The following is a 26046-nucleotide window of genomic DNA, read 5'->3' as shown; positions in this document are numbered from 1 at the left end:
TCCATTGTATGTATATGCCACATCTTCTTTATCCATTCATCTGTTGATGGACGCTTAGGTTGCTTCCATGTCCTGGCTATTGTAAATAGTGCTGACTGTTTTTGAATTATGGTTTTCTCAGGGTATATGCCCAGTAGTGGGATTGCTGGGTTTTATGTCAACCAGTATTGTCTTTTAGTGGGCTGTGAAACCAATCCAAAAAAGTTCTTACAAGTCAATGACTTAAAATTTGTTGACTTCCATTTCTACTAGTGCCTGATACTATTAAGGTAAGCAATATATATGAGTTTATAGAGGATTTCTGAAATTGAGTGTTTGAATTAAATTATGTTGATAAAATTTGCTATAGACTAATGTAATGTCTTCTAGGAAGCCTGGGTACTAGACAGTACTAGACAACATTGTAAAGTATCTTAAGCCTGGATACCTCCACAGGTATTGAAAGTTCCTAAAATCCTTGGGAAGGTGCTTAAGCATCAGTTTTATCAGTGGTTGACTGTGGTTTTCAATCACTGCTATCCTTTGGTTTTAATTATAAATTGCTGCTAACGTCAGCTTTGGTGTTTTGAATTACAGTTTGTCATGGGTTGTTTAGCTAACCCTACCTGTGTAGCCTAGACATCTTTGCATCAAAAATATTTTAGCCTAAGACTTTCTAATAACTAGACTAAGACAGGTCTGCAAACTATTTAAAATGATTAAAGATGACAATTTAGGTAATCCAAACAAACTTCATTTAACATTTCATGAAGAGGGCAGTCTCCATTTGCAGGGGTTCAGAGAACAGCAAAACGGGATGGAAGGCAGGAAGTTTTTATGAGGTAAAGAATAAGGAACAAGGAAGTAAGTACAGAGACCAGAGTTTGCTTGTTATTTGGTGATTGGCTGACTGGATATACAGCGTTTCTGGTCAAGCAGAGCATTTATTGGACATGAAAGTTATTAAGTTTTGGTTTGCCTAGGTGGCACCCCCAGCAGGAGTGGCTTTGTCTTGGGCCTAGAATGTGCCTAGTACCACCTTTTGATCATCCTCTTGACCATCTACTTTATCTTCAGTTTGCTTCTTTATATCAGGGAGAAGATCTTCAACTAAGATAAAAATTAAAAGATTCCTATGTTCTAGATTTAGAGTTGTCTGGAATATTTTTTTCTCCCCTCTGGGTACATAGTTTTATTTTTAGCTTGGGGGTGGGGGAGGGGAGAAAGCCTAAAAAGTTTCTGTCTGGCTCTGAATATCAGCTTCTAGTTCAGCCAACTTCTGACCATAAAGTTACTTTAAAAAAAAAAATTCTTTCAAATACCTTATCAAGTTTCAAACTGGACAAACAGTAACTATTCCTGGCAGTACTGAACACCACCAAAATATACTCCCAAGATCTAGAGCCACTCCCAAAGATAGCCAAAAGAATGAAGTACTTGGACAGTTCCTCTGAGAGCTGGCAACAGTTGGTAGGCTGCAAATGGGACACAACCCACATTTCTGTCCAACGATATTCTGGGGCCTGATGGTTGAGCTGCCTCCATACATAAGAACCAACAACCTGCATGTGCCAGCAGGCAGAAAGCCAAGCTCTCAGGACACAAGAAGGCAATAGCTATCCCTGGGACAGAAAGGATCAATAACCAATGAGTTCCCAAAATCAAATTCCCAAGGGTCTGAATTTGGAAAAGGAAGGACGTGAAATTTCTCTCTTGACCAGCAACTACAGGGTTCAGGAAGAGGTGACATTGGTAGGAATTCTCACTTCTGGCTGTGGCTTCTGCCAGTTTCCCCAGAACCCCATTCTGCAGACCCCGCAGAGTGGACTTTATAGTGAAGAGTGTAAGTTCTGGTATCTGCCAGAATTTGACAAGGTTTTCCATGAGTTTTAATTTTAGTTTCCACTTGGCTGTTTCAGGGAATAACTGATAGAAGTTTATCAGAATCCTTCAGAGTCCCATCAACCCTGGGAGGGACCCACATGAGGGCCCTCCTTTGAGAATAGATACGGGGGTATTCAAGTTCAGGGGAGGGGGTGGGTATTATTATCTTAGGTTTCTGGCCTTGGAGCTGCTGCAATTTGAAAACCAACTTGAATTTTTGTTTTTGGTCTTGTCTCTTCAGAATGGAAAGGCAATTCAGGTAAGAGGATTAGTAGACAGTGAGTACTTGGGTAAAGGAAAATAGAGGGGAGTTTTAGGAGTCACGTTGGTCTTATTGTCTTGTTTCGTTCTTTAATGAAAAATTAGCCTTTTGCGTTGAATCTTTCAATGAAGTTGATTTGGAATTTTGAAGCCTTTTGGAATCTAATGCATACCAATTAAAATAGGTGTCCCATTCTGGTTGATTTGGAAACACTTACTTTCAAGTGTGGTTCTTAAACAATATGTCTAATTGGAATGTTCCCCATGATAGCCATTGTAATGCTAGGTTGTCTTAGTGAGACTTGCCATTTTTGTAGATGTCTACAGCTTCCAGGACCACAATTATTAGACAAAATAAGCAGGTGTGCCGGAAGGTGGAGTGCTCAATTCTTTGAAACTCGAGGATCCCGATTCTTAGGTAAGCATTGGATGTTTGAGAACCAAATTAATACCTAAGAGAGGTGTACACTAGGTTGGGGATTTTGTGGTATTTTAAGTGTACCTTGTTGCACAGAACTTTTCTTGAGGTTGTCAGGTGGCGCAGTGTCAGTGTAACCCGTTGCATGACCAACTTAGCACAGGAGCCTTAGATTTAGGTGGCGAGTGCTTTAACATCTTTTAAGTGTTTGATCCATGCCCACCAATTTTGCAGCTTTGGCTCAAGATTCGCATTAGCAATTGATCTATTTAATCCTTAAATGATAAGATTTCTTTTTTTTTTTTTTTTGCGGTACGCGGGCCTCTCACTGTTGTGGCCTCTCCCGTTGTGGAGCACGGGTTCCGGACGTGCAGGCTCAGCGGCCATGGCTCACGGGCCCAGCCGCTCCACGGCATGTGGGATCTTCGCGGACCGGGGCACAAACCCGTGTCCCCTGCATCGGCAGGCGGACTCTCAACCACTGCGCCACCAGGGAAGCCCGAGAAGATTTCTTTATGAAAGTGGCAGTCACCCTAATGACTTTAATAGTATGACTTGTGCTACTTAGATTTTGTTGTGCCATTAGTTCAAATAGTACTAATTTCTTGTTTTAGTCTTCTAAGTCTCCCCGTGCTTTATGCTGTGGACTTATCTTTATGCATCCCCTAACTGCTGCCACCCATTGTAGGCTCCTATTATAGCTGTCCTAGAACTTTTCTGGGAAATATATATATATGTGTGTGTATGTGTGTGTGTGTGTGTGTGTGTGAATACACTTTGCTTTTCCTCACATAAAGTTGGTTTGGATCAGAGCTGTGTGCGGGGGATCAGAGGCTCAAATCCAAACGTGGCTTGCCCTCGGTTTTGATGAGAAAACAATGAATGTGAAGGGTTCAGTGGGTCGTTCGCCTGTGCATCTTGTCCCACAGGCCATAAGCAGTCAGCTTTGGATTCCATCTTCATCACCAGAGGCTGTTAAAGATGATCAAAGAGGACAATTTAGGCAGAGTCCAAACAAACTGACACTTGATGAAGCAGGCACTCGCCATTTGCAAGGGCTCAAAGAACTGCACAGTGGGGCTGAAGGCGGGAGGATGAAGAATAAGGAACAGAGAGGTGAGTAGAGAGCCCAAAGTTGGCTTGGTGTTTGGCCAACTGGATATACTGTGTTTCTGGTCAAGCGGAGCATTTACAGGGACATGAAGGTTATTTAAATTTTGGTTTGCTGAGGCCGCACCCAGGCAGGAGTGGCTCCGTCTTGGGCCTACAACTTGTTTCAACAAAACTATGGCCTGTTAGACAAATTCAACCTATGGCCTGCTTTTATACAGCCTAAAAGCTAATAATGTTTACATTTCTAAAGGCTGGCAGGGGCTGTTGACAGAGACCATATGTAGCTCAAAGTCTGTAGTGTTTACTCTGGCCCTTTATACAAAAGGTTTCCTGACTTTAAGCCATTTGTGCCTGTAGTTCAAATAGGAATGATCTGCACCGCTGTTGAAGCAGGGTATAAACCTGTCATACACTTAGTTTGCTAGTCCAGGGACACTTCATCATGGTAGCAGCAAATTCTTTTTCTTTCCACTGCAAAATGGGAGTGGAAGGAGTTAGGGGAAGAAGTAGGTGAGTCAAGTCTTTGGGGATCCCAATTTCAGAAGTCTCTACAATAAGCCTGAACAGCAGTAAAAGACTAAATCTAAATGTAAAACCTTGGGTATTTTTCTTCCACAGCATACCTGTGTGAACAGGTATGATACCATGCATGCAAGTGGTTGCTCAGCAAAGGGCATATGATTACACGAGGTAGAAAAGTTTGATGTACTCTAACGTTTTTTTAATTCCATCTTGGGAATCAGATTCGCCCTATAACATTAATGAAATATACAGTAGAAACACAGACGTTCTCTGGGAAAATATTAATTTATTCCCAGCTGCTTTGGTTATTATATACAAAACTGCAATGAATTTAAGCATATTATTTTATGAATAAGCAATTTCATTATAAAGTATGGAGGTCACAATTTACGTATTCTAATTTTAATTGTGAATTTGATGACTTCTGTTTTTTTGGGGTTTTTTTAAACATCTTTATCGGATTATAATTGCTTTACAGTGTTGTGTAAATTTCTGCTGTGTAACAAAGTGAATCAGCTATACGTATATATACGTATAATCCCATATCCCCTCTCTCTTGCGTCACCCTCCCTATCCCACCCCTCTAGGTGGTCACAAAGCACCAAGCTGATCTCCCTGTGCTATGCAGCTGCTTCCCACTAGCTATCTATTTTACATTTGGTAGTGTATATATTCTCAGTGCCACTCTCTCACTTTGTCCCAGCTTACCCTTCCCCCTCCCCGTGTCCTCAAGTCCAGTCTCTATGTCTGTGTCTTTATTCCTGTCCTGCCCCTAGGTTCTTCAGAACTTTTTTTTTTTACGTTCCATATATATGCATTAGCATAAGGTATTTGTTTTCCTCTTTTTGGCTTACTTCACACTGTATGACAGACTCTAGGTCCATCCACCTCACTACAAATAACTCAATTTCCTTTCCTTTTATGGCTGAGTAATATTCCATTGTATATATAGGCCACATCTTCTTTATCCATTCATCTGTCGATGGACACTTAGGTTGCTTCCATGTCCTGGCTATTGTAAATAGTGCTGCAATGAACATTTTGGTACATGACTCTTTTTGAATTACGGTTTTCTCAGGGTATATGCCCAGAAGTGGGATTGCTGGATCATATGGTAATTCTATTTTTAGTTTTTTTAAGGCACCTCCATACTGTTCTTCATAGTGGCTGTATCAATTTACATTCCCACCAACAGTGCAAGAGGGTTCCCTTTTCTCCATACCCTCTCCAGCATTTATTGTTTGTAGATTTGATAATGGCCATTCTGAGGTGATACCTCATTGTAGTTTTGATTTGCATTTCTCTAATGATCAGTGATGTTGAGCATCCTTTCATGTGTTTGTTGGCAATCTGTATATATTCTTTGGAGAAATGTCTATTTAGATCTTCTGCCCATTTTTGGATTGGGTTCTTTGTTTTTTTGATATTGAACTGCATGAGGTGCTTGTATAGCTTGGAGATTAATCCTTTTGTCAGTTGCTTCATTTGCAAATATTTTCTCCCATTCTGAGGGTTGTCTTTTCATCTTGTTTATGGTTTCCTTTGCTGTGCAAAAGCTTTTAAGTTTCATTAGGTCCCATTTGTTTATTTTTGTTTTTATTACCATTACTCTAGGAGGTGGTTCAAAAAGGATCTTGCTGTGACTTATGTCATAGAGTGTTCTGCCTATGTTTTCCTCTAAGAGTTTCATAGTGTCTGGCCTTACATTTAGGTCTTTAATCCATTTGGAGTTTATTTTTGTGTATGGTGTTAGGAAGTGTTCTAATATCATTCTTTTACATGTAGCTGCCCAGTTTTCCCAGCACCACTTACTGAAGAGGCTGCCTTTTCTCCATTGTATATTCTTGCTTGCTTTATCAAAGATAAGGTAACCATATGTGCATGGGTTTATCTCTGGGTTTTCTATCCTGTTCCATTGATCTATATTTGTGTTTTTTGTGCCAGTACCGTACTGTCGTGATTACTGTAGCTTTGTAGTATAGTCAGAAGTCAGGGAGCCTGATTCCTCCAGCTCCATTTTTCTTAAGATTGCTTTGGCTATTTGGGGTCTTTTGTGCTTCCATACAAATTGTGCAATTTTTTGTTCTAGTTCTGTGAAAAATGCCATTGGTAGTTTGATAGGGATTGCACTGAATCTGTAGATTGCTTTGGGTAGTATGGTCATTTTCACAATGTTGATTCTTCCAATCCAAGAACATGGTATCTCTCTCCATCTGTTTGTATCATCTTTAATTTCTTTCATCAGGGTCTTATAGTTTTCTGCGTACAGGTCTTTTGTCTCCTTAGGTAGGTTTATTCCTAGGTATTTTATTCTTTTTGTTGCAATGGCAAATGGGAGGGTCTCCTTAATTTCTCTTTCAGATATCTCATCATCTGTGTGTGTAGGAATGCAAGAGATTTCTGTGCATTGATTTTGTATCCTGCTACTTTACCAAATTCGTTGATTAGCTCTAGTAGTTTTCTGGTAGCATCTTTAGGATCCTCTGTGTATAGTATCATGTCATCTGCAAACAGTGACAGTTTTACTTCTTTTCCGATTTGGATTCCTTTTATTTATTTTTCTTCTCTGATTGCTAAAACTTCCAAAACTATGTTGAATAATAGTGGTGAGGGTGGGCAACCTTGTCTTGTTCCTGATCTTAGTGGAAATGGTTTCAGTTTTTCACCATTGAGAACGATGATGGCTCTGAGTTTGTCATATATGGGCTTTATTATGTTAAGTTCCGTCTATGCCTACTTTCTGGAGGGTTTTTATCATAAATGGGTGTTGAATTTTGTCAAAAGCCTTTTCTGCGTCTATTGAGATGATCATATGGTTTTTCTCCTTCAATTTGTTAATATGGTGTATCACATTGATTGATTTGCATATATTGAAGAATCCTTGCGTTCCTGGGATAAACCCCACTTGATTATGTTGTATGATCCTTTTAATGTGCTGTTGGATTCTGTTTGCTAGTATTTTGTTGAGGATTTTTGCATCTATGTTCATCAGTGATATTGGCCTGTAGTTTTTTTTGTGACACCTTTGTCTGGTTTTGGTATCAGGGTGATGGTGGCCTCATAGAATGAGTTTGGGAGTGTTTCTTCCTCTGCAATTTTTTCGAAGAGTTTGAGAAGCATGAGTGTCAGCTCTTCTTGAAATGTTTGATAGAATTCACCTGTGAAGCCATCTGGTCCTGGGCTTTTGTTTGTTGGAAGATTTTTAATCAGTTTCAATTTCAGTGCTTGTGATTGGTCTGTTTATATTTTCTATTTCTTCCTGGTTCAGTCTTGGAAGGTTGTGCTTTTCTAAGAATATGTCCATTTCTTCCAGGTTGAATGACTTCTATTTGTTTTGAAACGCTTAATGATACCACCTCAAATTCAAGTCTTAGATACAAAATTTCAGTCCAATTTTTGCTATAAACTTCATGGGAGAATATCAAGTATATGTTTTGTCTGATACTTATTACATATTCATATATACCTGAACAGACTTGATGCCAAGGAAGAAAGCCACCTTCCCCCTACCCATCTCTCCTAGATACACTTTGCCAACTTTAATGAATATTTTATAAAAGTCCTCTATTGATCTCTTCCCTGAGACAATATATACAGCTAACCTACTGCATTCTCATGTGTCTTAGTTTTCAAAAATACATAATCAATATTTCTTAACTACCAAGTAGTGTACTGAAATTAAACCAGGTGTTTTTATTTTTTTATACACTTTATTTATTTATTTTTGGCTGCGTTGGGTCTTCATTGCTGTGCACGGGCTTTCTCTAGCTGCGGCGAGCAGGGACTACTCTTCGTTGCAGTGCATGGGCTTCTCATTGCGGTGACTTCTCGTTGTGGAGCACGGGCTGTAGGTGCACAGGCTTCAGTAGTTGTGGCTCACAGGCTCTAGAGCGCAGGCTCAGTAGTTGTGGTGCAGGGGCTTAGTTGCTCCACAGCATGTGGGATCTTCCCCGACCAGGGCTTGAATCCGTGTCCCCTGCATTGGCAGGCAGATTCTTCCCACTGTTCCACCAGGAAGGCCCAAGCCAGGTGTATTTTAAATGTGCCACAGCTCTTTGTGAAGATAAAAATATATTTTTATCCTTTGGTAGACATAGTTTTGCAGGTCTTTATTTAATTCATTTAAGTTGCTGGCAAATGAGTAATTTATTAGATAATACATTTAATTTTTTATAACGTCTTCTCCATATTCAACTATCTGGCACTAAAAACTAGTAATAGAAGGTTCTTTAATAAGCTTATAAGGAATTAAGGGTCTAACATTTACCTTTGTGTACCTGACAGTGCAAATAGTACCTTTATAATTCAGTTATTCTAGTGCAATACAGACATCATTCAGGAAAAAACGTCACATTATAAATACTTCTTTCAAGAGTTTTTTGATTACTTACCAGGTTCATCAAAATAAGAGCTTTTTAGAGTCATTCTAAAGTGGAATTACTACTATTAAACTATTGACCAGGTTGGTTCATCCAAATTATTAGGGATGCTGTCTGTGCTGTAGAAAGTTAAATTTTTTGGCATGTTTTAAATATTTCTAGGAGTTTTATTTTATCAGTCACCAGATAGTTTCATATGTTAAGTGCTCACAACACTGAGATACACACAGACACGTTTTAAGATTTGCCCAAAGACATATAGCCATTGTGTGGCAGAGCCCTCAAGGGCTACATGCCCATACAACTGTATTTATTGTATCCGCATGTGAAAGTGGTAGGGACTGATTAATGTCTTGTAAACATACATGCAAAATAATTTCACTACACTCCTAAAACCAAGTCCCAGTCAACAAAAGAGGGAATGGTCATCGTAAGTGGATAGGGCTTGAATTGGAAATCCATAAAGCACGTGAGAAGAGCCAGGTTTCATTTTATATGTATTGTTACTACTTTAAAAAAGCCACCATCACAGAAAATTAGCATAAGATTTAGCATCACTTAACTTTGCAGTCTAATTTAAATTCCAGTCCGACAGTATGTAGTGTGTTCCTTTATTCGAGTTACACAACTCTCCTTTTGCCTTAGTTTCCTCATCTGTTTGAAGCATGTGACAATCCTTTAAGATTAAAAGGAATCATTTGAATCACCTAATTCAATCCCTGGCTTCAGGTATTCAATGAATGGGTCACCTTTCCAAGTAAGGAATCTAAACAAAGCCCTAAATTTATAATTACATAGCAGGTTATCTAATCTGATTAAAATGAGTATTACCTGAAAGATTAAAAATTAGGGGGAAGGGCTTCCCTGGTGGCGCAGTGGTTGAGAATCCGCCTGCCGATGCAGGGGACGCGGGTCGTGCCCTGGTCCGGGAGGATCCCGCGTGCCACGGAGCGGCTGGGTCCGTGAGCCATGGCCGCTGAGCCTGCACGTCCGGAGCCTGTTCTCCGCAGCGGGAGAGGCCACGGCAGTGAGAGGCCCGCGTACCGCAAAAAAAAAAAAAAAAAAAAAGTTAGGGGGAAAATGGAATAACACATTTTGGATCTAGGGCAAGCAAAAAACATTAAGACTGGTGTAAATCGGGGTTTTTTTTAGTTTTGCTCCCCCTGCCCCCTTTACTCAAAAATACTTTCCAACTACTCACAGACATTAACAAGTGTCCATGGTTCACTATAAATAGGATATGGGAGAGAAGGCAAGCCACGTTCAGCCAAAGGAGCACGATGACTTCACAGTCCCATTTAGATGTGGCAGCTCAGATCAGACACAGTTAACCCTTGAATAACGTGGGTTTGAATTGTGCGGGTCCACGTTTACATGGATTTTTTTCCAGTTGTAAATACTCTAGTACTGTACAATCCACGATCCGTGGTTGGTTGAATCCACAGATGCGAGTAACTGGATACCAAAGGCTGCCTATAAGTTATGCTGGCATTTTTGACAGCCTGGAGGGTTGGTGCTTCTAACCCCCCTGCTGTTCAGTGGTCACCCGTGTACAGCTAACCCCAGCTGTTCTCCCCCTTTCCCTGTGGGCGTGTGCACGCGCGCACACACACACCCTTGCATACCAGCAACAAGCTTTACATTTAAGGCAGGGAAACAACAGAGCCACCAGCTGTACTTTGAGATGGAGCCAACCTTAAGGGGGCTAGGAGAGGCCATCTCTGATACAACTTTGCCCCCGGGAGCATACCTTATACTTTGGGAATATCCTTTTTTATGCACTTTGTGTCTGTTAGTATTGGGTGACAACTGGGGCAGCACAGAAGTTTTTGCCTCCTGTCTTACCACAGGCAGCTGACAAAATTGCGGGAAAGGTAGCTGGACCAACAGTAATGACCCTGTGATCCTAAGGGCAATGCAAATAGCTGTTTCTGATCCTCTGGCCCCATTTAGCTCTGCAGCAATGCTTACAAACAGAAAAGTGAAGGGTAGAAAGCTGAGGTGTCAATAATATCATTCATCTTAGTCAACTTTTACAGGAAGGAAAGGTTTGAAATGAATAATCGGTTTGCTGCTCAAAGTTACATGCAGGAACAGTGGACACCCATTTTTTCTACTGGAACCTGCTAAACAGATGTACCATTGTGTTAGCACAGACTTGGGCATCATCATCTGCTTAAAAGAATTTCCATACTCCAAGCTTATTTCCTTTAGTCAAAAGGTGTTAGTTGAGAATGCTTAAGAGAGGCCTGCATCACTTACCTGTAGGGCCCGTCCTTTGGTCTCAATAGGGAGAGTAAATGCAGAAATGGCACACACAACACAGACAGATGAGAAAAGACAAGGCTCCCAGAAATGATGCACGCATGAGAACCTGCAAAGCACAAGGAATGACTCAATAGATTGTGCCCCAGTCACTTTTAAACTGACTTTTATGCTAAAGGGAAAATAAGAATTCACTTCACCAAATACGTAAACAAAGGGCTTTGCAGCCGTTCTGTAACTTGTGCATTCCTGACATCCTAGGTCTATTATTTATTTGGGCCAAGCTACTATAGGCAATTTTGTGCGACTCTTCCATGAGCTGCGAGTGACATTAACATGCACTGGCCAAGTCAGACTTCTCCCTGCATTCACCCCTCAGGCTTCTCCAGAGCAACCCAGTACCTGGGGAAGACGGGAGAGCTGCCTGTTTTCCTACCCAATTCAGCTTAACTTGTAACCCTCTCCTTTCCTACAGTACCCCCTCTGCTAAAAGTCTACTTCCCCTCTTCAGTTCTGACAGGATCAACCAGGAGGAAGTCTTTTGGGAATAGATGTAATTTCCTGGTCTCTGAAATGATAACATGTCTGTGTTCATGATGCTTCATGGGTCACAACCAATCAAAACTTACCGTAGAAAAAGTGGACACCATTCTCATCCTGATACTGGTTAGTTTAGACCAGGGGTCCCCAACCCCCGGGCCACAGACCGGTACCGGTCTGCAGCCTGTTAGGAACCAGGCCGCACAGTGGGAGATGAGTGATGGGCAAGCGAGCAAAGTTTCATCTGCCGCTCCCATCGCTCGCATTACCGCCTGAGGTATCTCCCCCACCCACACCCCCATCCATGGAAAATTGTCTTCACAAAACCAGTCCCTGGTGCCAAAGAGGTTGGAGACCACTGGTTTAGACACTCCATCTCACACATCCCTAGGACTTTGCCCAAAGTTAGCAAAAAGCCAAGCACATGGTAGTAGTTGTCAACTAATCTCACAAGGATGGTTAACTGAAATGATTAAGGAACAACGAGGCTCTCTAGAGTCACAGAATATTGCAGTTTGGAGACCTAGACACTAGTCTTTGGTCTAGTCCAACCTCTTCACTTTACAGATAATCCTAGAGTAAGGAAGGGCTAAGTGACTACTTGTCCAAAGTCACAGATAGATCCCTGACACATAACAGATCCCTACTGCTGTCACCACCACTAAGGTTCCCCTAAGATACACAATTTGAGAGCCCATCCTGTGTATAAGGCCTACTTGACCTTTTTTTTGTTTTTTTTGTCTGTGCTGCACGGCATGTGGGCTCTTAGTTCCCCAACCAGGGATCGAACCCGCACCCCCTGCATTGGATGCGCAGAGTCTTAACCACTGGACCACCAGGGAGGTCCGCCTATTTGCCTTCTAAAACAGTAAATCATTCCACTTGTCAGGCAAACAACCCATGGTATTAACCACATTTACTATTTCGTAGTTGACCTAGCAAGTGATAGTTATTATTTTCTGATTTTATCTCCAAAAATAAAATATGTTACAATTTTCGCCAAACAGGAGTTTTGGGAAACCAGGATGATAAAAGGGATGGAAACCAAAGGAGACCAGGCAGTCTGAACCATGACCAAATGATGCCACAGTTAGGCATGTGTCTAGGTTCTGCCATTACTGCCACTTCTGTTTTGACACCAAAATTCTCACCACCACCAGGCTGAATTCTAAACTAGCTCTACTTCATATTCTTTGCACCAGATTCAAAGTCTGAAGTGGTGTGAGAGCCTGATGGTTAAGTTTAGGTCATAAAACTTTGTGCTCTACCCACTAGGATCAGGGAGAGCAATTCCTTCATTTCTTTGGCTTCCCTAGAGGGGTTTAGGGCTCTGCTTCCTAGCAGGACTCTAGCAATCAAGTCAGTGTTACTGGATATTCTTTCAATAAATTCCTTTTTGGGATGTCCCTGGCAGTCCAGTGGTTAAGACTCCGCACTTCCACTGCATGGGGCACAGGTTCAGTCCCTGGTGAGGGAACTAAGATCCTGTATGGCCAAAATAAAATTAATTAAAAAATAAAAAATTCCTTTCTGCCTAAGTTAACCAAAGTCAATTTTTATTGTTTGTAAGCAAGAACTCTGAGTAAAACCTAATTATAAAAATCATCCTGCCAAAGAGAAAATGCAGATGGCTAACAGGCACATCTGCATGTTAGCAGGTGCTCAACATCGTTAATCAGGGAAATGCAAATCAAAACTACAACAAGAAATCACCTCACACCTGTCAGAATGACTATAATCAAAAAGAACACAAATAACATGTTGGCGAAGATGTGGAGAAAAGGGAACCTTTGTGCACTGTTGGTGAGAATGCAGCCACTGTGGAAAACAGTATGGAGATTCATCAGAAAACTAAAAACAGAACTACCATATGACCCAGCATTTCCATTCCTGGGTATAGATCCAAAAAACCAAATAAACCAAAAACACTAAAAATCATCTGGGAATTTTGTTAAAATGCATATTTTCAGGCCCCACTCCAGATTCACTGTATCAAAAAACAGAGGTCTGTAAATCTCTACTTCTAAAAATCAGCCCAGACCAGGGACAAAGAGGGATATTACACAATGATAAAAGGTTCAGTCCAACAAGAAAACACTCCTAAAGGTTTATACACCAAAGAGCTTCAAATTACATTCTTTCAGAAAAAACTGAAAGGAGAAACAAATCTACATATAGTTGGAGACTTCAATACCCCTCTCTCAATTGAAAACTACTAGACAAAATCAGCTGGATATAGAACTTTATGACACCATCAACCAAGAGGATCTCATTGACATTTATAGAACACCCACCGAACAAACAGCAGAATAGACATTCTTTTCTGCCCATGGAACATTCACCAAGATAGACCTCGTTCTGGGCCATAACATTAACCTCAAAGGATTTAAAAGAACTGAAATTATAGAATGTGTTCTCTGACTCAAATGCTATCAAAGCTAGAAATAAAGATGACAGCAAAATCTCCAAACACTTCTAAACAATCCACAGGTCAAAGAAGTCTCAAGAAAAATAAAAAATAACATTGAATGGAATGAAAATACAGCATATTAACCTTGTTGGACGCAGATAAATAGGAACAAAAATAAAATACTTAGGAATAAACTTAAGAAATGTATTACATATATGAAGGTATTTTTCATGTCCCTACTAAGGGACATGAAAAATTGAATAAATTTGTTTAGTTCTTAGAAAAATGCAGTATTGTTTTAAAAAATGGTTCTCAAAGTAATCTGTAGTAACTCTAATGGATTCTCAGTCAAAATCCCAGTAGTATTTTTGAGTCAATCTGGGGGGAAAAACTGATTCTAAAGTTAATTTGAAATCATTAACATATCTATAAAAATCAAGACACTTCTGAAAACACGTGCGGTGAGGGAATCTGGGGAGGTTATTCGGCTAAGAGGCACTAAACAAAGTTCCAATCATCAGCAATATGATATCAGTGCCAAAATGGATCAGTAAAACAATGAGTCACAAAACAGATCCAAGAATTTATGGAAATTCGGTTATTGTAATAGGGGTGTGTTAAATCAACCGAGAGGAGCCGGACAAAAGGATGATGAATGGCCTGGGAGCAACCAGCTAAGCACTGTTTTGTGGCTTTGTTTGCTTGTTCTGTTTTGGTTTGGTTTTTATTGAGATAGGGGACGGGTTGGGAAATAACGTCTGCAAGTTATGCCCCACTAGGGAAATGTCCATTCTGATTTTCCTGGGGGAGGTTTCAGAGCTTTTTCTTTTTCTTGGAGCTGCTGCTCTTGCTGGCAGCAGCCTCTTCAGGTACACTGCCAAGTGGCTCCTCCTTGGAAGAGAATTTCCTCTTTTGCCTGGGGACCTTCTTGTTTCCTGACTCTTCAGAGTCACTCACTGGTTCCTCTTTGGGGAAAGATTTCTTCCTTTTGGTGAGACTTCCACTGCCAGCTGTTTCCTCAAGATCACTACTAACCAGCTCCTCCTTGGAAAAAGATTTCTTTTGGGGGGGTTTGGAGGAGACAGATGGGTCTTCATTCCATTCTCCTGAGGAGCCTCCTGGGGCTTTTGCTTTTGCTTCTTTTCGGCTCTTTCACTTGTCCCCTCACATTCCTCCAGGGTCCTGCTGCTGTTTTCTGAAGACGCCAGGGCAATCGCAGCCAGCCTTTTCCTTCTTCAAGTGTTTCTTCTCCTGTTTCTCCAGCTTCCTAGTAACCTCAGCAGCCTCTTCCTCTGCCTGGCCAAAGAAAGTGCTGGAAAGGCTTGAAGACCTCCGGTTCGCCAGTTCTCTCTCTTGGCTTTATTGAATCAGGCTCATTAAATCAGTTTGTGTTGTTGCTTTTTAAAGCTGAGACCTTTACCTCAGGTCTCAAGCATAAGTAAATTGTGATTAAATCAAAGAATTTAATGTTTTAGATGAAACATTGAAAGCCTTTGCACTTTCCGTGTTTAAGAAACATTTTTAGAAATATGGATTAATGAAGGCCACTAAGCATGACCCAAAACACTAACTCCTTACGTGAAAATAATTGGTAAGTAGACTACAAAAAAATTGATATTTTGCATGCCAAAAACTTTGATAGTAACATCATAAGGCAAACATGAACAATGAAAAAATATCTGTAGTATAATAATAAATAGCCAATGGCCTGAAGAAATTAGAGCAAATCCCATAAATAAGCAGTTTACCAAAAAAAGAGAAATGGATAATAAACAGATGAAAGATGCTCAGCCTTACTAATAACAAAGTACAAATTAAGAGGAGATATGAGTTATTGTCCACCATATCAAAAAAGGTTAAAAAAAGACTTTTTAGTGATGACGGAAAGAAACAGGGTTGCTTGTTTAAGAGTGTGTTAATATTAATATATCAAGGAGTATATAAATTTTCTTAAAAGATCCATTGTAATTTAAAATATGCACACCGTTTGACCTCAAAAATTATTCAGTAGGCTTTTTCTACGTAAGAATGCTTTTCCTGGGCTTCCCTGGTGGCACAGTGGTTAGGAATCCGCCTGCCATGCACGGGACACAGGTTCAAGCCCTGGTCTGGGAAGATCCCACATGCCGCGGAGCAACTAGGCCCATGCGCCACAACTGCTGAACCTGTGCTCTAGAGCCTGCAAGCCACAACTACTGAGCCTGCATGCCACAACTACTGAAGCCCGCGCTCCTAGAGCCCATGCTCCGCAACGAGAGAAGCCACCGCAATGAGAAGCCCATGCACCGCAACGAAGAGTAGCCCCCCACTCGCTGCAACTAGAGAAAGCCCGCGCGCAGCAACAAAGACCCAATGCAGCCAAAAATAAATACAATAAATAAATTTATAAAAAAAGAATGCTTTTCCTTAGACATACTCTGTGGCCATTCCCACATGACTCCGCCCTATTGTAGAGGCCCTCCCTAACCACCCGATATAGCAGACCACTCCCATCACCAGCTCCTTCCCCTGTTTTATATGTGTTTATATCAGTAATCATATTGAACATGTTAGCAAACTGTTTGTTTGTCCCTTGTCTATTCTCCACTAGAATGTCACTTCAAAGAATCTGGGACCTGGGTTTTCACAGTATCTGGAACATAAGAGAGCTCAATGACTAACATAGTCGCACAGTTACAAAGTTGTGCGTGATGTTCAGTGCCCCGTTGTTTGTAAAAGCAGAAAGAAGTAACATTAGAAACAACTTCATCAACAAGGTAATGGCTGTCTAATTATACACATCCCTACAATGGAAATCTATGCACCTACATAAGAGAATGAGGTTGATCTCCACATACTAACATAAAATGATTATTAATGACGAAAGGCAGTTGCAATATGTAGATATATATGTAGGTATGTGTGGACAGATGGATGGATGGACAGGTTTGTGTATGTGTGTGTTTGAACATGGGCCTATCCACATGTGTACTCACACACACACATGGATACACAGTGTAAAGAGGAGTGTGACTCCACTTGAGGACTGCTGACAGCCTTTAAGCCTCACCCTTCCCTCTTCCCCTTGTACCCCTATTTCTGAACAAACTGGTAAGAAAGCCTGGATGCTTCATCCTTTGGTACTGGCAGGAGATTCAAACCACACAAGCCCCTGCCCGAGCATGGAAACACTCAAATCTGGCCGCAAGAAAAACCCCAGCCAATCTCCTTGCCTGCTCTCTCAGGCCATTTTGGATCTGCCTGAGAGGGCTACCCTGCTCTCCCAGAGATCTCAGCTATGTAATTAAACAATAAACCTTTCATACCCTCTTGGTGTGTGTATGTGACATCAGTCTTGACATCTGACCCCCAGTTTTTTTGGGGGGGTGGGGAGGAGTGGAGGGAAGTTCCATCTGTCTCTGCAGGTGACCGACCATAACAGGTAGATACACAGACAGATGTAGGTATTTATTAAGTAAGTCTATCTACATATTTACAAGCCTTTAGTATAATATGTATGTAATAAGTTTATAGATACACTCATACAACTCTGGTATATTACTGATAACAGATATACCAAGAGAGACATAATATATATGCATAAAAAAGCATCTGGAAGAATATACCCCAAACCATTAAGACATACACTGGTGGTTATCTCTGGTGATAGAATTACAGAGAATTATTCCTTTCTCAGTTACACATTTCTGTGTTTGAAATTTTACAAGCAGGTAAGAGTACAAGACGGGGGCCTCATTGCTACAGCCCCATAGCACATGTTGAGGATTTTGGTCTTTATTGTTGAGGAATGGCAAGGGCAAGATGACAAAGAGTTTAAGCACAAGAACAATGTAAGATCTGCACGGATGCGGTGAGGAAAATGAGTTGGAGGAGAGTAAGAGCACAGAGGAGACCAGGCAGGACGCTACCTTAGCCATCCAGGGAAAGGTGATGGTAGTTCAAACCAGAGTGATGCTGGTGGTGGAAAAGGAGATAAGATTAAGGATTCAGCATCTATTAGGATGTTAAATCCACATGGTTTTAGGACTGGCTATGATGATGAGAGAGAAGGGAACAGCAAAGGACAGTTCCAGGTTGGGTAGTGATGCCATGCACTGATGGAAACTGTGAAGAGGAGTGGACTTGGGGAGAAATGTCATGATTTTAATATTGGACGTGGTGAATTTAAGGTGAGTTTGAGACATTCAAGCAGAAATGTGGAGGAGGTAAATGGATATATGAATCGCAGCTCAGAAGAAAGGCCTAGACTAGAGATATAAAGATGGGAGTCATGAGCATATAGTTGGTGATTAAAATCATAAAAATGGGTGAAATCACCTAAGTGGAGAGTAAAATATGAAAAGATGAGGATCTAATATCAAGCAATAAGAATCCTCAGTGGGGGAGCGGGGATGAATTGGGAGATTGGGATTGACATACATACACTAATTTGTATAAATTAGATGACTAATAAGAACCTGCTGTATAAAAAAATAAAGAATCCTCAATAATAAAGAGTAGAGGAAGGTGTACCACAGAGACTGAGGAAGAGCAGTGGAAGATGCAGGAGGAAGACCACAAAATGCAAGGTGACGATACCGTAGGAAGGGGACAGCGCGCGAGGGCGAGGCCATCAGAACTGTATGTGAAGGAGAGGTCCCGCAAAATGCAGGGTTAAAACGACGTTTGGATTTAGAGATGTGGCGCTCACAGAGACCTTACCAAGCATTTTGTTGGAGTCAGAAAGGTTGCAGCCAGTTGGAGCAGGCGGACGAGTGAGTGGGGGGAAGGAAATGAGGACAGTGAGGAGGAAGAACTCTTAAGTGGTTTGACTGGAAAGAAGAGGAAAGAGTGAGTCAATGGAGTTCACATTACAGTTTGTAAGCTATGGAATCTTAACATTAAAGTGCTGACCAGAAGGATTCAACATGGAGGGATAGATTGAAATCACAGGACAGATCAATGACAAACCTGAAAAACTCAGAGACTCAAATGAAAACCCATCAGAATGAGTTCAGTAAGCTGGCAGTTTGAAAAATCAATAGACAAAAAACTTAATAGCCTCTCTAAATACCAATAGCTAGTTAGAATGTTAGACTAGAACTTATAATGGAAGAAAATCATCTATTTGCAATAACAATGAAAAGCCTTAAAATGCCTAAGAATAAACTTAACAAGATGTGCAGGATCTATTTGAAGAAAACAAAATCCCAGCAAGGAACACAGAAGAAACACTGAACAAATGGAGAGAAGAACCTTGTTCTTATATGGGAAGACAACACTAAGAAAAAAAGTCAACTTTTCCTAAATTAACTGATACATTTAATGACTTAACAATTAAAATCTTAATAGGATTTGGGCAGACAAGGGAGGCACATTGCAAATGATTCTAAATCTTATCTGAGAAAGAATAGCAATGAGGTGGAGCTTACACAACCAGTTTTGAAAATGTACTATAAACCCCACCTGACTAATGAAAAGAATATGACAGTGACGAAACCACACAGATCAATGGACTAAAATAGCAAGGCTAGAAACAGACCAAGTGATTGTGGGAATATAAGCAGACATTTCTAATCCATGAGTAAAAATATAGGTAAATAAATTAAATAGTGTAGGGACAACTGGCCTGCCATATAGGAAATTATAAGGCTGTTTCCTACATTAGACCTCACACTTCGACACTATGATGGCCTGAAAGAGGGTACCTCAGGGATTTCTGGGTCAGAATTTGGGATTCATTTCACTTTGAGAAAATTGATTGAGTTGTACACTTATGATATGGCAACTTTTATATGTATGTCATATTTCAATAAAAAGTTTGTACACCTTTTCCCCAAAGAAAGACAAGACCAGAGAAGGACTGGAAGAAAAGAGATGTGTATTCTCAGAATTCTAATCATGAACATTGATAAATTTGAGTGTCTATGAACCTTAAGTTTCTGTACAGAGAAAGAGGACCATAAACAAGAAGGAAAGACAAACAAAGTTGGGAGGAACATTTGCAGTATGTCAGGAAAATGATTAAAATCGTTTATATATATGAAGGACTCTTACAAATCAATGTATTAAAGACCAAATTGAAAAATGGACAAGGACCTGAGTGAACAAGCTTAAAAAGATAGCCAATTAAAATATGAAAAGAACATTCAGTTTCATTCCTAATCGAAGAAACGTGAATTACAATATCAAAGATATCATTTACTGCCAGTAATATTGGCAAAGATGAAATAGACAAACAAAACTAGTTGGCCAGTATGTGAAGCAGCAAGGCCTAACACACTGGTACAGGCTTCCCAAAGAGAATTTTAGCACAATGTATCAAAATGGAAAATAAGCAGACCCCCCGACCTACCAATCCAGTTTCTAGGAATTATCCTAAAGAGATAATTGCATAGTTGGATAAAAATGTAAGCACAAGAGTGCTTATAACTGTTGTTTATAATAGACAAATATCAAATAGTCTAGACATTTAACAATACAGAACTGACAAAGTTCTTGAAAGTAATTTTTGGAGTATACATATGACATTTTTCAGCATGAAAAAGGGCTTGACTTTTATTTTTATCAACGTGAAAAATGTAACATATTGTTGCATGCCAAAAGCAGGCTATAAAAAGTCCATGAGGGCTTCCCTGGTGGCACAGTGGTTGAGAGTCCACCTGCCGATGCAGGGGACACGGGTTCGTGCCCCGGTCCGGGAAGATCCCACATGCCGCGGAGCAGCTAGGCCCGTGAGCCATGGCCGCTGAGCCTGCGCCTCCGGAGCCTGTGCTCCACAAAGGGAGAGGCCACAACAGTGAGAGGCCTGCGTACCACAAAAAAAAAAGTCCATGAAGGTTTGGGTTCAAGATGAACCCACCTCCTCTCACGGACACACTGAATCTACAGCTACATAGAAAATAATATCCTCTGAAGAAACCCCAAAACTAGCTGAGTGACTCCTACACATCAGGCAAAGAAGAAAATCCCACATCAAAATGGGTGGAAGAAGCTGAGACACAATCTTACCATGAACCCGCCCCCGGTTCAGTGACACACAAAAAGAGGGGAACTCACAACCTTGAGCTTCTCCATGAGGAGTGACGGGTTCCAACCCCACATCTGGCACCACAACTTTTAAGACCTGCACCTGACAGATGAACCCGCAAAACGTCTAGTTTTGAAAGCCAAGAGGGCTTGCATCCACTATAAAACAAGGCTATAGCAAACTGAGCATTTTCCTTAGAGCGCTCCCAGGGACTCACCTGGCTACCCACCTGGGGCAGTGCAGAGTCAGCCCACTGAAACACAGCCAGTCTTTCTGCGAAAGAGGCTTATTTGCTTATTTTAAACCATCACCTTGTGGGGCAGGCATCTGCTTTAACATAAATCCAGGAGCCTACTGAAATACTCTGCAAAGATGAAGGCTGGCAGGTGCCATCTTTGTGCTGTCTCTCTGCCTTGCTCCAGATCTCTGCTATCTCCCCAAAAGGAGCTTGTGTACATGTATGGTGTCCCAATTTTTGTGGCTACTACCCAGGGAACACCCCTTGATCGCCTGGCTCTGGTGGCCAGCAAGGTTTATGTTTATGGGTCCCACAAGACAGTAACAGCGAAAGAGTTCTTAACTACCTACACCCCAGGGCACAGCAGCAGAGAGCCAGCAGACTGAAACACCTTCTTTCTGGGAAAGAGACCTGTAAGCTTATCTTCACAGCTGCAACCTGAGTGGCAGGCTTCTAATTAAACACACATCTAGGGACCAACTATAATCCTCTCCAGAGACCAGAAGACTGCCTGGTACCATCTTCCTGCTCTTCCTCTGCCCACTCCAAAAGTAGTAAAAATAACTATAATAATGTGTTAATGGATACACAGGATAAAAATATGTAAATTGTGATATCAAAAACAAAGTGTGCATGGGGAGTAAAAATGTAGAGCTTTAGAAAGCATTTGAACTGGAGCTGCTATCAAATCAACAGCTGTATCTCTAAAATGTCTTATGTAAGTCTCATGGTAGCCACAAAGCAAAAACCTAGAGCAGATACACAAGAGAAAAAGAAAGGAATCCAAGCATAGCATGACAGAAAATTGTCAAATCAGAAAGGGAGAGTAAGACAAAAAGAAATGAACCTAGGAACAAAGACAGAAAACAGAGAAATGGCAATAAGTATATATCTATCAATACTTACTTTAAATGTAAAAGGACTAAATTCTCCAATCAAAAGACAGAGTGACAATGGATTTTTCAAAAAATAACAAGACCCATCTATATGTTGCCTACAAGAGATTCACTTCAGATGTAAGAACGCACACAGACTGAAACTGAAAGGATGATAAAAGATACTCCATGCAAATGGAAACCAAAAAGAAAGCTAGGGTAGCTATACTTTTATCAGACAAAATAGACTTTAAGTGACAAAGAAGGTCATTGTATAATAATAAAAGGGTCACTCCAACAAGAATATATAACATTTGTAAATACTTATGCACCCCATACAGGAGCACCTAAATATACAAAGCAAATATTAACAGATCTAAAGGGAAAAATAGATGTCAATACAGTAATAGTAGGGGATTTTAATACCCCACATTCACCAATGAATGAATGAATAATATCCGAAATATAGAAAAACTCATACAACTCGATAACAAGAAAACAATTCAATGTAAAAATGGGCAGAGGGCATGAAGAGACAATTTTCCAAAGATGACATACAGATGGCCAACAGGTATGTGAAAATCTACTCAACATTACTAATCATCAGGGAAATGAAAATTAAAACCACAGTGAGATATCACCTCACACCTGTTAGAATAGCTATTATCAAAAAGGCAAGCAATCACAAGAGTTGGTAAGGATGTGGAGAAAAGGGAACTCTTTTGAACTTTAAGACCCCACATTCACCAATGGTGGGAATATAAATTGGTGCAGCCAATGTGGAAAACAGTAGGGCAGTTCCTCAAAAAATTAAATAGAACTACCATATGATCCAGCTATTCCAGTTCTGGGTAATTATCCAAAAGAACCAAAAATAGTAGCTTGAAGAGTTATCTGCACTCCCATGTTCATTGCAGCATTATTTGCAACAGCCAAAACATGGAAACAACCTAAGTGTCCATCGGTGGATGAATGGATAAAGTAAATGTGGTATGTATATATACAGTGGAATATTATTAAGCCATAAAAAAGAAGGAAATCCTGGCACTTACAACAGCATGGATGGACCTTAAGGGCATTATGCTCGGTGAAATAAGCCAGATAGAGGAAGACAAATACTGTATTATCTCACTTATGTGGAATCTAAAAACAAACACTGTCACAGGTACAGAGAACAGATTGGTGGTTGCCAGCAGCAGGGGTGGGGGTGAAATGGGTGAGGGGGATCAAAACGTACACATCTCCAGTTGTAAAATAAATAAGTCCTGGGGATGTATGGTACAGCATTGTGACTACCGTTAATACTGTATTATGTACTTGAAAGTTGCTAAGAGGTTAAATCTTAAAAGTTCTCATTACAAGAAAAGAAAAATGTGTATGTATGGTGATGGATGTTAGACTTATTGTGATCATTTTGTAATATATACATATATGGAATCACTATGCTGTACACCTGAAATTAATATAACATTATATGTCAGTTGTATCTCAACTTAAAAAGTATATGGGGATGGGATCAAGATGGTGGAGGAGTAGGACATGGAGTTCACCTTCTTCCACAAAAACATTAAAAATTGATCTACAAGTAGGAGGATTAACACAGAACACCGGCAGAAGACCTCAGACTTCTTGCCCAGAAGGGCAAGGAAATCTCCATGTAACCAGGTAGGAAAAAAGGAAAAAGAAAGGAATTGGGATGGGGCCTGCACCCAGGGAAGGAGCTGTGAAGAAGGAAAGGTTCCTACACCCTGGGAAGCCCCCTCAGTGGCGGGGGAGATCAGCCTGGATGGAGGGGGAGCTTCAGAGCCTTGGAGGAGAGCGCAGAAACCGGTTTGTGGAAGGCAAAACAGAAAGTAACTTGCACAGAAGGTCAGCACTGCCATCTTGCAGTCCCCAGGCTGAGACACTCATCTGTTGCTGCAGGTGGGGGCTGGGGGCTGAAGCTCAGGCTTCAGAGGCCAGACCCAGGGGTAGGACTGGGGTTGGCTGTGCAGAGACAGCCTGAAGAGGCTGGACTGTGGCAACCAAGGGTGTACACAGAAGAAGCCTGGGCACACCAGAGAGGCAAGCTGCCATTAATGGGGAGTGCACAAGGAGAGGGGGCAGGACCACCATAAGAGGTTCTTTCCCTACAAGCATTCTCAAGCAACAGGACACTGCCAACAGAAGCAGGGCATAAGTCACCGCCACTGCTACAAGACCTGTGAGCAGGTGCCAAGAACCGCCCTCCCGTCCCAGGAGTGTGCGGACTGCAGCTACCCCTAGGAAACCCACAAGCAGACACCAAGCCCTGCCCCTGCTGTCCCAGAAGCGCACTGGCCGCAGCTGCCACAATGAGACATGTGAGCAGGTGCCAAGCACTGCCCTCCCATCCCGGGAGTGTACGGACCACAGCCATCCCTAGGATATCCACAAGCAGGGGCCAAGCCCTGCCCCTGCTGTCCCGGGAGTGCACTGGCCACAGCTGCCACTATGAGACCTTCAAGCAGGTGCCAAGTGCTTCCCCCACCATCCTAGGACTGCACAAGAGCCACCACACCTGCACACCCCATATCAAGTGGATAACGGCAGGCACACACTGATGGAAGAGGCAGCAAGCATCCAAACTAAAAGCAGCCCCTTGATTCTGGACAAGATGGTGGATTAGGAGGACCTGAGCTCACCTCCTCTCCTGAAAGCACCAAAATCACAACTAACTACTGAACAGCAATCAACAGAAAAGACTGGAACCCACCAACAAAAGATACTGTACATTCAAAGACAAAAAAAATTCACAACAAGACCACAGGAGGGGTGCTTTCATGACATAATCAAATCCCATACCCACTGGGTGGGCAACTCACAAACTGGAAAATAATTATATCACAAAGATTTTCCCACAAGAGAGTTCTGAGCCCCATGTCAGGCTCCCTAGCCTCAGGGTCTGGCATTGGGAGGAGGAACCCGCCCAGAGCAGTTGGCTTTGAAGGCCAGTGGGGCTTGAGTACAGGAGCTTCACAGGACTGGGGCAAACAGAGACTGCACTCTTGGAGAGCACTCACAAGGGTTCAAATACACTGGGACCCAACACAAAGCAGTAACTTCATAGGATCCTGGGCTGGACCTACCTGCAGGTCTTGGAGGATCTCCTAAGAAGGCAGGGGTCGGCAAATGCTAACAGCCGGAAAAGGAGAAATCAACAGTAATACAATAATAGTGGGAGACTTTAACACCCCACTTACATCAATGGATAGATCATCCAGACAGAAAATCAATAAGGAAACACAGACCTTAAATGACACATTAGACCAGATGCACTTAATTGATATTTATAGAAGATTCCATCCAAAAACAGCAGAATACACTTTTTTCTCAACTGCACATGGAACATTCTTCAGGATAGATCACATCTTGGGACACAAATCAAGCCTCAGTAAATTTAAGAAAATAGAAATCACAGCAAGCATCTTTTCTTACCCCAGTGCTATGAGATGAGAAATCAATTACAGGAAAAAAAAAACTGTAAAAAACACAAACACATGGAGGCTAAACAATATGTTACTAAACAACCAATGGATCACTGAAGAAATCAAAGAGGAAATCAGAAAATACCTAGAGACAAATGACAACGAAAACACGATGATCCAAAACCTATGGGATACAGCAAAAGCAGTTCTAAGAGGGAAGTTTATAGCAATACAAGCCTACCTCAAGAAACAAGAAAAACCTCCAATAAACAATCTAACCATACACCTAAAGGAACTAGAGAAAGAAGAACAAACAAAACCCAAAGCTTGTAGAAGGAAATAAATCATAAAGATCAGAGCAGAAATAAATGAAGTCGAAACAAAGAAAACAATAGCAAAGATCAATAAAACTAAAAGCTGGTTCTTTGAAAAGATAAACAAAATTGATAAACCATTAGCCAGACTCATCAAGGAAAAGAGGGAGAGGACTCAAATCAATAAAATTAGAAATGAAAAAGGAGAAGTAACAACAGACACTGCAGAAATACAAAGCATCCTAAGAGACTACTACAAGCAACTCCATGCCAATAAAATAGACAACCTGGAAGAAATGGACAAATTCGCAGAAAGGTATAACCTTCTAAGACTGAACCAGGAAGAAATAGAAAATAGGAACAGACCAATCACAAGTAAGGAAATTGAAACTG

The 26046-nt window shown here is 41.1% G+C and overlaps 1 protein-coding gene across 1 annotated transcript in view; it reads right to left on the bottom strand.

Moving 5' to 3' along the window:
• SVOPL (SVOP like) overlaps positions 1 to 26046 on the bottom strand; it is a gene marked incomplete at its 3' end in the record, with an annotated part of 74369 nt that overhangs the window by 3482 nt on the left and 44841 nt on the right. Inside the window, 2 exon segments of the mRNA XM_082661632.1 lie at positions 10815 to 10900; positions 10902 to 10930. Coding sequence (XP_082517758.1) covers positions 10815 to 10900; positions 10902 to 10930 — 115 coding nt within the window.

The sequence above is a fragment of the Grampus griseus genome (assembly GCF_964374135.1).
Source record: "Grampus griseus genome assembly, chromosome: 9".
In the NCBI taxonomy this organism is placed as follows: Eukaryota; Metazoa; Chordata; class Mammalia; order Artiodactyla; family Delphinidae; genus Grampus; species Grampus griseus.
Note: the sequence above shows the minus strand (reverse complement) of the source record. Positions and strands in the feature narration are given on the sequence as shown.